General features: G+C 28.4%; 1 protein-coding gene across 1 annotated transcript; it reads right to left on the bottom strand.

Annotated features, from left to right (window-relative positions):
• Window positions 1-8,372: 8,372 nt before the first annotated feature.
• Window positions 8,373-13,660, bottom strand: LOC126837639 (uncharacterized). Its single transcript, XM_050571578.1, has 14 exons — window positions 13,538-13,660; window positions 13,381-13,474; window positions 13,238-13,293; window positions 11,366-11,432; window positions 11,258-11,287; window positions 11,117-11,176; window positions 10,906-10,974; window positions 10,518-10,547; window positions 10,273-10,302; window positions 10,149-10,172; window positions 9,911-9,961; window positions 9,601-9,630; window positions 9,189-9,275; window positions 8,373-8,873 (listed from the first exon to the last, which is right to left on the bottom strand). The coding sequence occupies exons 4-14, from the start codon at window positions 11,424-11,426 to the stop codon at window positions 8,614-8,616; spliced, it is 732 nt and encodes a 243-aa protein (XP_050427535.1). The 5' UTR covers window positions 11,427-11,432; window positions 13,238-13,293; window positions 13,381-13,474; window positions 13,538-13,660; the 3' UTR covers window positions 8,373-8,613.
• Between the last annotated feature and the right edge of the window lie 2,550 nt (window positions 13,661-16,210).

Genomic DNA, 16,210 nt, shown 5'->3' with positions numbered 1-16,210 from the left:
TCTTATTGTTAATTTTATTTATTGAATTTGATTTGATTTTGTTATATTTGTTTAATTACCAACGATTGTTAAAAAAATAAAATAAAATCAGTATAATAGAAGTTGGACAATTTCAAAAGGCTATTTTCGATTTAAAAATTGTTACTTTTACATAATCTTAGTAAAACGTAAACCGTTATAATAGTTTAATAATATCAATACTTTAATTTGTATGGTAAACAAGGAAATATCCAATAATGGTTTTCTTTTTAAACAACTAAAATCTATTAAGCTTTTAATTTTCTAGATATTAAATAGTGAAGAAAATAATAAAACTAAGAAAATACTGATTATAAAATCAAAATAAGCGGATTTACCTGTAAAAGAATTAGCTTTTAAATTTGAAATTTTTGAAACAGACATATTTTATTATAAAGGCTTTGGAATTACTATTATAACATTATAACATTATATATCTTATAAGCTATAGTAATATTTAGTAAGTACTAATAAAAGGATTAGAAACATATAAACTATTTAATTTAATGGTTATTAATAAAATAAAAAAGACAAGTTCTAATCGTTTAATGTTTGCGTGACACAAAACCTAACTTTATTTCTGAAGTTTGAGTATCATTGTGTGATTTTGTGTAATTGAGTCACAAACTATTGCTCCATATTTTTACTAATAGAGTCTTAATAAGAAATAACTTAACTTGAAAAAAAAAATATTAATGATGTTGAAAAATTTACCGTTACAGAAAAATCAAATCTATTTTGCCAACAGGATGGGAAAAACAGAAAAAAAGTAAAAGTACTTTGGAACACAGTTTGGAACTTAAATTAAGTCGATAATTAATACAATTTCAAACTTAACTGTGATTTTGTTGTAGCTTCCTTAAACACTGTTTACAAATATCTAGTCTTTAGACAACTTAATCATTTAAATACAGTCCACATTATAGCATTATTTTATTAATAAAGTTGTTTATATAAAAAAAAAAAAGTTAGTTATAAATGTAAAATAGGCAACATTTTAAATATTTACTATAGGTCTGTCAACCTACCTGTCATGACGGAGTGTTAGAAAAGTCGGTAATCTGTAGATATAAAACGCTGGTCAACTAAACTATCGGACAACGCGATAATAAATAAGTATTTTTATTGGCTCCCGGTCTTTGGAAAACCAAAGAAATATAACAATATTTCAGAGAAAATGTAATATCTTTACAAAAGCAAAGCTAACGACTAGATGGATGAAAATTTTAAATTTAAGCGATAACATATTTTAAAATTTCTTACTACAAATTTATGGAATTAAAAACATATGTTGCCATTTGAAAACGTACACTTAGACCCTTTTTATCGTATAAGGGATGAAAATAAAAACTTTCAAAACATTGAAAAATATCGTAAAACTTATACCTAAAATAATAGGAAACAAAAATTTCAAAATATTTATATTTCCCGAGAAAATTAGTGTCTTACGTTAGCTGGATCATTCTGTATCATATTTTTTATCCGCGTCGGTGGTGCCTCCTTATAAAATTAAACAATAATGTCAAAAAAAATCATATCGCGATGTGATTTTTTATAACATGCCATTATAATTGTGACATGCATCATTTCATACACTCCAACAAAAAACCAACCGTAAAAAACGGCCAAGTTCCAATACTCCCTTTTTAAAAAAGTCAGCCTATAAAAGTAATGATACATTGTAGCCAAGCCTACTCTTTCTTTGGTCTATAACCTCACTTCACACTCCTACTTTCGTGAGCCACACTGCTCTTTTATTTGTTTAGCTTAACACTTGGCCAGTTTCTGAACGAGACATAAAGCAGACTAGACCACTCACGCTATATGACCTACCTTTGTCCCAAATTTCACGTTTCTACCCATAAAGGAAGTGCCTTATAATTTTGACGACGAGTGAATGACCCAGTCAGGAAGAAAAATGCAAAATTAAAAATTCTCCCCCTTTGTAAAGGATTAATATTAAGGGGTCTATTTTTTTTTACATTGTCATAAGTTACTTAGGACTAAGCTTAATCTATATTTAAATTTCAAAAGCCTATCATAAAAGTAAGCATAGATATCAGTGTGAGAATAACCAGGTGAATTGGTTCATGTAATGGTACATTAGTATACTTGATGGAACTTGGTTTGGCACATATTGATCATAACAATTACTTAAGATATTTTTGAGTGTTTTGCTAGAGTATAATATCGATATTGCACGTACTTCTATGATTTTCAATAAAGGGATGAGAAGATGAAAGTCGAATTTATAAGCGTGCCTTAATTTGAAACCTTCTCCGTTCACGATCACTACAAGACCATCAAACGTTCCGTATTTTATGAGCATACATTTTATCATGTAGAAAAAGTATCTGACTTGATGGATGAATACGAAATTTGCAGGATTTGTATCTATGAAACGACTGTATATGTAACGATAACCAACATGGCCACGTGTTGTCTGAAACGAATCGCTAAACAATATCGAATGACTCCTGAAGAACAAAATAACATGTTAAAGTATTTACATGTATAATATTACAGTTATTGCAACTATACCTAAAACACCTATCAACAAAATTGTTGGAATATATATAATGTTATTTAAAATATGTGATCAGAGTCAAAGTGAAGTATACATCCAAAGATTTTGAAAACAAATACTAAGATTGTGGCTCAAATTTTACTTGTAAAACGTTTTTGTCAGTATACTACCGCATTTATACATATTTGAAATTATTGTTGCTTACATGACGCGTTTAGCTTGGTCCAACTCGCTTAATTCTGGATCTGTATCGTCACTGTAAAATATTTCTGGCATTTCGGTTCTAAGCGCATAATGTTGGACTATCATGGCATGAGCCTTTACCACATCGAAGTGTGCAGCATGAAAAAACACGACATATTCTTTACCTATTGAAATGGAGACAAAAATATTTATATCTGAACTGATAAAAATAACGTTATCAGTGTTTAATTTTCTTTAGCAGTAATAACTATAAAAGCAAACTACACAATATAAATAACTTTATTATAAACCGTAACATCAACACACACACAACAAAACGTTTAAGAAATTAAAAGCAACGGACGTACGGTTCATGTTCGGAAAGTTTTTAGTTTGCTCTCCAAGATTTATGAGTTCATCAATTTTTTGTCCAGTTATTTCTGCGTATTTACTATTTTCCATCTCGAGAAATATTTCATAGTTAACTGTTGGATCATACGTATGAAACACTGCAACATATTGAAATTATAATACTAATTGGTTACCGAAGAGAACATTACAAAATTATTTTTCATAAGTCCATCGTCACGGTAGTGGCGCAGAACTAAGTAAAAAAATAGCGTAGCGTCAACCGCTGTGTATACTATACACGAAGCATCGCAATCCCATTAAACGGATGTACATTTAACTATAAATGTTGCCACCTTTTGTGAATGAACGGCTGAACAGAATTGATCATATGAGGTATTCATCAGTTTTTTTATCTACTATTCAACATTCTCCAAGCCATATAACATTGCGGGCCTCACTGTTAATCTATAAAGATTACCTTTTAATCTAATAGGCATCCTCTTGTCACACAAACCACTCGACGCTCTCCTCAACTTCATCCATCCACAATTTATTCTATTTCTCACATTCTCCTCGACCCACCATTTTTTTGTACCACCACTCCTAAGTAGTTAAACCAGTCTTACCTTATAACTTTCACTAAAATCAAACACGATTGTCTTCGTTTTACTCCTACTAATCCTCAGTCCTTTCCCTTCAAGCGTTTCTGTCCACCCTTCAAACGTCTCACCCAATTCTATTTGAATAACCTAGAAAAGAGGCCTAAAGTAGGGTGCAATATAATGTTAATTTTTGCTCCGGCCAAGTAAATTTAATTTAAATGTTTTCATTACTGGTTTAATATGTGGACATATGTTCATTTGTTGGCTACGATGTATAATACATATATTACATTATGGTAAATACTTAGTTCCTATATAATATCACGAATTTTTAGGCTTATGTCGAAACACTTGCGTGTAAGAGTAAATTTTGGCATTAAATATTTACCAAATATATTCTTATTCTTTTGTTTATTATCTACAGGCACATAAAATATACAAAACTAAGTAACAGCAAACTACAAAGTTTGTGCCTAAAATAATAAAAAAAAAATATAAATTCAAGCTCGAACGCGAATCGTAGTGTTTTATATTATACTTCAGCAAAAAAAAAAAAAGATTATTATATATTGTTTAAACTTGTTATTGGTAAAAATGAATATTGCTTTTAAATCATAAATTAACGCTATTAAAATAACTAGATAAGTAATTTTTTTTAATACATTTAAATGTATTTTATAAAAAACCATGTTTAGTTTGATTAATGTTGTATGTTTGTAGCGCTATACTGACTTAAAGTAGCAAACAAGATGTTAGGAGAAAAATATCTTAATCTACTAGTAAATTGAGACACTTATTAGAACACTAATAACTAACAAGTATTATTATTAAGGGCCCAATTTGTTGAAGTACGATGGTCATGCTTAAGGTTATGTTACCATTTGTTTTACTGACTATTAAAGGCAGGTTAGGTTTGTATAATAATAACATATTATCTATATGAGCAAATCGTATGAGAAGAGTATATTATTTAAAAAATGTACTAAAACATTCTCATGTGTGCACGAGTGCCGAAATTGTATGTTTTTCGAAAATGTATTCGATTTATTATAATCTTGGCATTTTCAATATTAAATGTCTTATCAAAAAAAAAATATTGCACATGGAAAACCCCGAAATTTCGACAACCCCCATCCCCCCGGGAGAAAAGCTGAACGTTTTTGAAATTCAATTGGCGCAATTTGAATACTTAAGATCTGGAAATTGAAGTGTTGCTATGCAAAACGTGTTATCTCCAAAAACCACTTTTTTCAGAGATTTTCTATATCAAAAGAACTAAATAAGCTATAGCATATGTTGAATACTTATATGATTCAGGATGATGATAAGAAAAAAAAATATTTGCGAAATAAAAATAAAAATATTTTTTCACTACTTTTTAAATGATTTTAAAATAAGATTTGGTGCAAAACGTGTTATTTCCAGACATTGTAGGTTTCGCAAAAAATCTCTGCCCGAGTCCGTACATATTAACAATCAACCTACTAATCGTGTCTATAGTTTAATACAATTTTAATTATATTATATTAATTTCAACGCGTTTGTCGATATTTTTATGTTTTTAATCCATCTACAGAGTCGCATGGAAGTCTTTATTTTAAAGCGATTGTTATCATTACCAGCAATAACAAGAACCTAACCTAACCTAACCTACAAAAACGTTACAGTATCACTTTGAAATTTTTAATTTACACTGTACTGGATCAAATAAACATTTTATTCAAAGCGCTGTCGTCTAGTGGAAGATAAAAACCTCAAATTTAAGCCATCGTTGCACGAGCAACTATTTAATGTTGGTACGAACAGCTGATGTCCAGTCGTATAACTTATTACTGTTTTCTGTACCAGCTATTTAAAATGTTTTGTGACAAATGACAATTGATAGTTTGTTATCTACAAAGTAGTTTCTACGTCTTTGAATGCTTATAAATTTTTTCATCAAATTTGACCATCGACCACCCTACAAATATACACTTACCCACCTACCAAATAAGCAAAGGGTAGGGCAAGTTACACTGATTATATATGAGAATTTGCAAATAGCATATCAACAAATAGTTGATAACGATAAATAAATATTGAGTATGTATTGTGGTCGTACAAAAATAAGTATTAACGCTCAGTGACACTCTTCTTGTTATTTTATACTATAGATATTAAAGAAGCGTAGCATCAGTATATATATATACTTGTTTACCTTATAAGGCAACCGTATGTGTTTTTACAATTGTAAAAACGCTAAAAATTTGCTACTCGACTGTATGAAATGAAAAAATCATGACAACACAATGTTACTCACAGTACGAAGAAGAGTACTACCCTAATGGACATGGTGCTAGATGTTCTTGGATGGTTAGGAGTGCAGATGATTGTCTAGAGAGCCTATATTGATAATCAATAATAAATCCCACGGAGGCTTGAAGTTTCTTCAGTGACGGTCTAAGCTCCAAAGCAGGTCACGCGGAGATCACTTAATCTTGTTTGTGGGTTCATAATTGGCGTATTAGTTGAATAGTAAATTGTATTATATTATATTAAAAATATAATATAATCATATACTAATTGTCAGTATACTGTATCTTTATCTCTTAAAAACCTTTAAGCAAGAAGCACCAGACACTCGCTTGTTTTGTAGGTCGTTTCTGATCTGAATGATAGCTAGACTTACAAGCACCCCCCTAGAAATTGCTGTGCACTGACCTCCACATTCTGAGGCCGGCGTATCTAGGCACCCCCTCGGAATCTGTGACCAACCTGCTCAATTCGGGGGTCTGGGAGCTGAGCCTTCAGCTAGAGCGAAGCTCTAGTTATAATTTATAAGTAAAATTCCTTCTCAGTTATCGCATCGAAGCTAAAAGCACGTATATTATAAGAAAATTTTAAATTTTGTATTCAAAATTGTATAAAAATACATACCATAAGTGTTAAAATTCATCTTTTAACATGAAAAACTCAATAAAACCATTAAATTTTCCATTTAAGTAGCAAGCTGTATTGAGACAAGACAATAACTTAAAAGTTATCTAGATAACCAAATAAACGTAAAATAATTACAATATTTTAATTAAGATAAACCTCAACACTGTTTGCAAGTTCACTAAACTTGTTCAAAATCATATTAAAATAAAATATACTTAATATTTAATTTGCAAGTCCACCAAAATGGAAATTAAATAGTTTAGTGTATTGTGTTTTAAGATATTTTTTAATACATTTAGTGAACTCTCTAATTAAATAACACCATTTGCTAAATAAATAGTTAACCAAATTAATTATGTTAGTAAACCAAATTAGGCAAAAGTTATTTTATAACTATATTTTGGTGCAATTTATTTGTTGTAATCATAATTGTAGGACAATTGTCAGTTGTTCTCCAGTTTTAGTTTAACCCATTTCAGGCCAATCGCATACGCACCATTGGCCAGAAATGGGTTAGTGAAAATTTTATAGAAAAAATTATATTTTAAGACTTATAGAAAAATAAAACATTAATAATTTCTATTACTAACGATAATTGTATAGTTTTTCCTCCCCGGTCTATTTCTCAATATTATCGACTAGTCTTCTTTTCTTTTTTTTTTTTTACTGGATATTAATGATACATCTAATGTATATTAAAATATTCAATAATATATATTTTTTTTAACCGGATATTTATAGTATAATAAATATAAAAGGCAATATTAAAAGATGGACACTTTGGAAATTTCTGATGAAGGTAATACTAACTTCATTTGAGTTAGGCAGTCTTATTACAGGAGAGTATACAAGACTAGTGCTATCAAGTTATTTGTGTTGAGTTATTTATTTTGACACCAATTCACTGTTATCACTCTACATATTAAATATTAGTGTTTAGTATTTCATCAATATAATATATATTTTTTTTTTTTCTAGAAAAATTTTAACGAGTAGAACGACATTTTTTTTCAATGTATTCAGAATTCTTTAACCAGAGGTCCAAATTCGGGGTTCCACTTTATAATAAGTAAAATTTTATTTTATACTCTGAACTTTTGTTGTATAAAATGCGCTAGTAGTATTATTTACCTTTAATTCCCAGATTTTGTGTATTATTCAATGCGTTAGACGTAAAATACCTTGAATTTGTGTGGTTTTGCACAGACAATTTTCTTTGTTTTTAGTGTCTTTTTTTTTTAGTTTTGTAGCGAGGTAAATAACAAAGTAGTACACACGTACACGTAAAGTATACAACACGAGTAGTAGCCCGCAAAAAACAATTCTCTAAATCAATACACATCCACATAAACAATTTTACAAGTTTAGAATTTAGCACATAATAATGCGTTGGTAAAAAAATTTGAAATCGGCATTGTTTTTGATTTAAAATATTATGTAGGATTAGTTTTCGTACCCTGCATTGTTCTTATTTCAATGATATATTCTAAGCCAATCTAATACCATTGTGGTTGATCAGCCAGGATTTCCATGACTGGCTTTTTATATATAATATATACTAGTCTGTTTTATTTAGTCACTCATCGTTAGAACTCTGTTTAGGTTATGTTACCTCTAATATCAAATCTCTATATAATAACCGTTAAGATGAATATTATCTATTAGAAATATAAACGACGAGCCTGGTGGAAACATAAGGAAAGGATTTAAAAGCAGTAATAAATAGTTGGAATAGATTAGATGAAAAAATACAACCTTACTTATTCGGTAATTATTAATTTTATTGGTAGACATGATATGACACATAAATAGACATATGAAATTACTGTACAAAAAAATGTATTATAAGAAATATGTGATTGAAAAAATCCAAAGACGGTTGTTTTGCCGTCAGTTTAAATATATGTATTATTTCAGATTTTATAGTGTATATAGTGATAACAATAAGATAAATTATAATTTATTATGCAAAGAACAGAACACAGATGACAGTGTTTTTCTAACATTAGGTTATTATGTGGGTGCAACTAGTGGTTCTCCACGTTCTAACTGTCGCTCGAGTGATTCTCGTACATGGCCATTGTCGTATATTTGTGACCACGTGCCTTCGATTTTTCTGTATTTCTTTTCGTTATCGTATACATTCTTTAAGATACATGTACCGGCAGTTGAATCAACGTTAACTTCTACTATGTATGAATTTGGAGATTGTGTACTCCAGTACAATCCAAGCAAACGACAGTTGGGTAACGACAAAACATCCTGCTGAGATCCTGATAAAAAATTTGAAAAAGTTCTTTAATATTAGCTTGCTAGTCACTACTTATCCTTATGGTACAGAAAACCATTATTTTATTTGTTAACACGAAGTCATAAGAAAATAACACAATAAGCATGGTGTCGTATTGAACAGCCATGATACTTGTATTACATGAAAGTACGTGTTAGTAGTTATAATTTATTTAGTTAAATGTTAAAATCTAAAATAAGTTGTATCCTTGTTCCTATTAAATAACTTAAAAAAATATATATATATAAAAATATATTAATAGCGTTTAAAAACTATACAACTCCATACAAATATTTACCTAATATACGACTTCTGATTAAACGTTTTATAGACCAAGCAACAAATTCTCTAATCGTGTTTATAAGGCTTTCCAATGTACTCCCATCTATGATAATAATAATTATTAAAAGACCGTGTTGCGGAGAAATAATTAAGATAAATAATATATTATTCACAAATTGTGATACAACCAACTTTTTGTACAACCACAAATTATTGTTGAAACTCAACAAATGTACTCTTTCTTCACTTCAAATCCCAAAAAATGTATTACACATTAACACTGTAGTCTCACTTTCTCTCCCTCTCTCCTCAACAAAAAGTTGAATTTATTACAATTGTTTTCTGACATAAAAAATAAAATTAAGCAAAGATCAAATCTAAAACAAGCTTTTAAGGCTATTTATGAATATCAAACAAATCGTAATTACCATCAGTTTCCAAACCATGTATTCTCATACCTGTAACAAAAACATCAAACACCAAATTATTATGCAGTTAATAAAACCAGGTTTATAAATATTATACATAAATATTTACTCTATAACTGAGGTAAATTATATCAATATTAATGCAATATTTTTTTGTATGAAATATGTAAATTTACACCTTATAACGATTTTTAAATAAACGGTTTAAATTTTATGTCGAATAATTCTTAAAAGGTTTTTTATTAAAACTAAAAAAATACGTAACTATTTTGTTTTATAATAAAAAAAATACATTATTTTTTATATTTACCTACTATACGCTCTAATTCGTTAACCATTATGGCCAAAAATTTATTGGCTTCTAAAATTTAAAACAAACTACATTTAATGTACATTTATTTTTAATGTACCCACATATATTTTATTATTGAAACCAAAATATCATATTGGTATTTGTCAATAGGTACATATTATCATTCTCAAAGTAATTATAAATAATAAATATGTAATAAGTATAATACATGTTATATATCAAAAAAGGTTTTTACTTGGATATGGACGAGGTGGAGGCTCTGAAATTAAAACAAAAATCTTTATAAAACAGTTGTTTTATAAAGAATATAAAACAACTGTTTGGAAACGCTTCCATAAAGTGCAATAAAAAATTATTACCCTGTACTTCCAGGAGAATTTCTAAATGGTCTGAAATTAACAACACAAAAATTAATGTTATTGCATTTACTTTTCTGTTCTATTATAAACATGAAGATGAATTTCAAGGAAGAAAAAACATGTGCGCTAGTAATTTGGAAGACGTATGCTTCACTGTATATTCAATACGATGAGCGTCTCTTTGGAGAATTCAGTAGGAATGAAATCTTGGAAATAATTTTATAAAATTTAACAAAATCTATTACCCGGTACAGCCATCAAAAAACAAATTTTGCCTGAAATTAACATTAAATAAATAAATGATATTGAATTGAATTTGCTATAATAAATTACTAGTTATTATATTATATATATTTATAAATTAAAAGACAAAGTAGAAAAAACTATATTATATAGACATGTTGATGCAGTTTAGGCGATGAGAATAAAATATATTATTCGGACGAGGTTGATAGAGCTAACATCAGTATTTTTTCATAAAGCTTCTATTCAACGTTCGCTGAGAAATATGATAATTATAACACTAAACAGTTGCATAAAGTAAATAGGAGATATGACATTTTTATATTATTTTCAAATATTTTTTTCTACTCTTGTCTTGATGATTTTTATTATTATTATAATTATGATTACGGAAATTTTGGTATTTATTGACATTATTGATATCATCAACCATTTTCTCAATTTGATGCTCCAATCCATCTAAAACAAATAAATGAAAATTTTTGCTATACTAAAATATTAAAATTAAATCAAATTAGGCAAGACGAAGCTTCTATATATATTATATATATATATGTATATATATATATATCAATATATAATTTGAAATATAATGTCTTACTTGCTCCAGGTCTACCTTCTACAGTTAAATCCTTGTGATAAGCTACTTGGATGAGTCCAGCTGTGATACATAATTTAAAAAAAATGTATAAAAACAGTGGATTTTAAAAACATTTGTTTATAAAATAAAAATATTACTGACTTGTAAAACACATCAAATTTGTATATATCTCTGTAAAAAAGTGTAATATTAATTTTTTTTCAAATTTTAACTACCTTATGATGATAACTGCGAAAATAAAATAATTACCACGTTCTCCTGCCAATACATTCTCGAAGAAAATAGATATTAATAAACAGAAGATTTTCATTTTTATCTGCGAATAATAATGATTAAAAAAACATTTTATATTAGTCAAAGTTACCTCCGGTTCAGAGATGAGAAGGTTATAGTTTTGCGAGGCCGTTTTAATATGATTAATATATACATATATATGTAAAAACATTTGTCTACTTGACCCACAATTTTTTCTATACCGCTAACTGATTTTTTTGTATAAAAGATAGAAATCAAACTCGAAATGTTGATTATTTGGCCAAAATTACAGTAATTTCACAATACTGAGGATTGACAAAAATAAAAATAAGTCTGTGGAACCTGGGCCACTGAAGTAGTAACGTACATATTGGATTAATTTTTTGAACTAAGCTTAATTTGCTGAATATTTTGACTGGTCGATAAACAGTCGGAATGTTCAGCAAATGTTTCTTAATTTAAAAATTTAATAAAATATATACGTTACCATTTAAAATTCTGAAATTCATACGGTTTTAACATATATGGAATGGGGTTATATTTTTCAAAAATATATTTAATTTGTCCCAACTAATAACTAGTTAAATTATTTAAAAAAAATAGAATTAAAAAAAGTCTAATATCTTCTAAGTTATTGACTGGTCCATAGTTAATTACTTATATCAAAAATAACAAGAAATTAATATACAGGATAAGGCAGTAAAACGGCGATTTTCTAATGTATTTAAATGGTAAAACTCGTTTCACTATCCCACCCTTTACATTTTAAGGATCTATAAAAAGGTTTTTTTAGTTGCATTTTATTTTGTACCTTGTCAATCTAGTAAAATAGAAGTATAATATAGCTTTGAAATAATATAATCTGTGAAGTATAAATAGTTTGTGTGAGATTGCTTTAATGGAAGTATATAATACATAAATATTAATTTTAATGAGAATAAGCGATTATAATTTAAACTATGGAGTACAAACGATTGGAACATGAATCGTCGACCATTCCAACAAAATATAACAAGACATTGTATATGTGTTATTTGGTCCACTAAGTTTTTGCAAAAAAAAAAAAACCAGTACAGTGGGGTCGGTGCATAGTGGGGACGGAACATATTTGGGTCGGGGCATATCGGGGATGGGGAGGTCACAGGTTTACAGGAATTTTTAAATCTGAAAGTAATAAAATCACTTTCGAAAAAACGCTGAATGAAGGTTCTGTATTTACAAATGAGCATCAAAGCGTTTATTTGAAAGCGATTTTATTCAATTTTATCACTTTTATTTATAATAACTCTTGTAGACCTGTGACCTCTCCGTTTCTCATTGCTTTGATTACATTATGCCAATACTCTACTGTACTAGTCCTCTCGAATAAAATCACAACTATATTCAACTTGTAAGTACATTTTGTTTAGCCATACTTCGGCAATGCAGAAAAAAAAAGCATATTTTGCAGCGCAACGTTGTTAGTTTATTTACAAAACAGTTTTTAGCATCGATGCCGAGCTAGTATTCCTATGGTGTGTGTTTTTTTTATCTGTAAACACGATAATATGTTATTCTATGGCCCGATTTTCATAAGATACTCGAAATTATATGTGGTTGGTTCAAAAGTAGAATAAGTCTACTTAATCACTAACTGATTCGATAAAAATCTAAAAAAAAAAATGATTAGTTTTTCTTGTTAGTTTTTCTAATTAGTTTTTTTTTTTCAAAAAATGGTATTTAGTTTTAAAACTGATTTAAAATAAATAAATTTAAAGAAATTTTGTTTTATATGTTTAATATATCAAGAATAAATTATAATTTTGTATATCATTATTAGACAAACGTGTTTAAAATTCATCTATTTCTGTTTGAAAGCGTACTTACAACTTTTGAAGTCTGATAGTATTACTTGGAATAGTTGATTAAATGTTATCGAAGGTCTAATGCGGACAAATAAGTACAATTTATTAAAACATATTAAAAGTTTACAGTTTTACCATTTTTGAAATTTTGGTAGTATTACTTACTTAAAAAACTGCAACAATAGTCAAACCGGCTGCTGCAAAGGTTTACTTACGACTTGCCGAATGGCCTTTATTGTGTCGTCCAAAAAAATAAAATCTAGAAGTATTTTTCAAAATTGTTTATGCGAATTTATTTACACAAGCAACATTCGATATTTACATTATTCTAAAGCGGAGTATAACTGGGTCTGTATCAACAGTAACTTTGCATCAACATGTTTTTGTGTGATTCAGAATAATAAACCAACAAGCGCCAATGCAAACAGTGTGAATCACTTTGTCTGTAATACTTAAGTAACCATTTTAGTAGCTCGGTGACGTTATTTCTGGGATTCATTTTGTTTACATAGTTGCTGTAAAGAGGCCTGAAAAACACCAATACATTATGGTTGTGTGGCCGAAAACATATTTTGGTGTTATTTGTTTTCATGCGAAAAGCTACGGATCTTAAGCACAAGTCGCCATCCAGTTTGTTCAAGTGTTTATTTTTCGGCAAAAAATAAACATAAATGTTGTTTTCAACTTTTGATTATTTACCTACCGCTAGATTTGTATTCTTTTAGTCACGCATTTTTTACAAAACATCGAGTGTAATAGTTTATTTGAACAGCTAAATTTTGAAACAAAAAAAAAACCACTGATTTAAGTTTTTCTTACCTATATACTGTGTAATTAAACACTTAAACTAAGTTTATTGTAATCATTCAATATCATAGCTTTTATGGTCATAATAATTTGTATCGTATTCCTTATAAACCAATATACCATCTTGATAAATAAACCTATTATTCGAACATAATATGAAATTTTAAGCGTCAAATATTTAGTTATACAGAAATGTTAATAGAATACAATTTAATTCTAACAATGTAATATGATTACAATAATTAAAAATTTTTTTTTTTTGCAAAACAAAAACACAAATTTATATATAACTTCCCTCACTTTTATTCAATATTTGTAAAAGTGACATAGCCTTTAATCAGCACTTTGCTAAGCTATATTCTTTTGCTGATGATTGCAAATTACTTGGATTCTATTAAATCAATTAATGACTCTTACTTATTACAGTGTGACATTAATGCAGTTGAGAGATTTGAAAGTGATTTTATTCAATTTTATCACTTTTATTTATAATAATTCCTGTAGACCTGTGACCTCTCCGTTTCCTCATTGCTTTGATAACATTATGCCGATACTCTACTAGTCCTCTCGGATAAAATCACTTTCAAATAAACGCTTTGATGTTCATTTGTAAACACAGAACCTTCATTTAAAACTTTCTAATTTTGCTGGTTTATACTGTGCTTGATTTGGACTTTACTGGCTTGAAAATATTAATTACTGATTCGCATCGAAGCGTTTTTTCGAAAGTGATTTTATCACTTTCAGATTTAAAAATTCCTGTAAAACTGTAACCTCCCCGTCCCCACTATTCCCCGACCCAACTATGCTCCGTCCCCACTATGCCCTGACCCCACTGCACTGTTTTTTTAGTTTAAAATGTTCTTAAGTCGGAAATTGTTCAGACTTATTCGCCAAAACAGTTCACGAAATTGAATTTATTTATTAAAAATCGGATTGGTAATCACCGGATAGACCGGGCCACATAACTGTGTAAGGTTAGAAAGTTAGTACCTGTCTCGGAGGTGTAAAAAAAAATACACACTTATCAAAATTAATATCCCAAATGAATCATTTCTTACGAGCAATAGATTAGTTAAGGGTCATGCTAATCAATTAATTGCGTTGGACGGTATAATCATGTTGGTTGTGTATTTAGCGGGTTTGTAAAATATTATTGGAACATCACCTACTTATTGCTTATTTATTTTAATAGTTTCTCGGTCGTTTTAATGTACAAACGAAACCGCAAGGTTGTATTTGATGTAAATAATTAAAAACGTGTGCGAAGATACGCACTTGTGCCAAAATACGTCTCTCTTACTTTTAGCTTTGTATAGATAAAGTTGGCCTTGTACACGAATTTTCTACTTTAAATACAAACTATTTTTCGTTGCTAACCCAAAATAAACACTTGGTTTTTAACCATGGTAACCGCGGTACTCGAGCGAATGGTAGGTGATAAAAGGAACAGACCGATTCTATGACTTGATAATATTTCTTGCAAGTTTTTAAAAGAAACTGCATTTATTTTGTCTGCAATTATACATTTTTTGTTAAATAGTATATTGCGTGTTTAACATACATAACGGATATTTGATCATAAAGTTTTAGCTATAACTGACACAGGTATTTGGCTATCAAAGTTAAAATTGATATCAAATTTATTAATATACAATAATTCTCTCTTTAAAAAGTTGTAATTCTATTAATTTGTATTTAATGAATTCAGTAAATCAAGTAAATTATTTTTTTGAACTTGCCCAAGACAATTTGATTTTGTTAGATTTGTTTAATTACCAACGATTGTAAAAAAAAAAAAAAATCAGTATAATAGAAGTTGAACAATTTCAAATTCAAATGTATAGTCATTGTTTTTGTTTCATATTTTTGATTGAATATTCTCAAAATAGTAATATTTGTAATTTTTTAATTTATTGTTATACTAATAACAGTTTATTAGTTAAATACTTTTATTATCAGACAAAAAAGAATTATTGTTCTTTAAATGTTATACTATACTATCTATTCGTCGTTGAAATTTATCAATACAATTGTTTTTCTATGTGTTATCAATATTAAAATTTTGTAAAGTACACACAACAAAAATTAATGAAAATTGTTTTTAAATCTTTAAAGTAGGAAAAATGTCGCATTCGTATTACAGCAAATATTCTTTTAACCATTATTTGTATCATTAAATGTAAAC

This window comes from Adelges cooleyi, unplaced genomic scaffold, assembly GCF_023614345.1.
Source record: "Adelges cooleyi isolate 19-005CV unplaced genomic scaffold, UGA_ACOO_1.1 ACOO_flye_CR_arks_rails_tigmint_CR_PRNA_264, whole genome shotgun sequence".
NCBI lineage: Eukaryota > Metazoa > Arthropoda > Insecta > Hemiptera > Adelgidae > Adelges > Adelges cooleyi.
The sequence above is the reverse complement of the archived record's forward strand: the minus strand, read 5'-3'. Positions and strand labels throughout refer to the sequence as shown.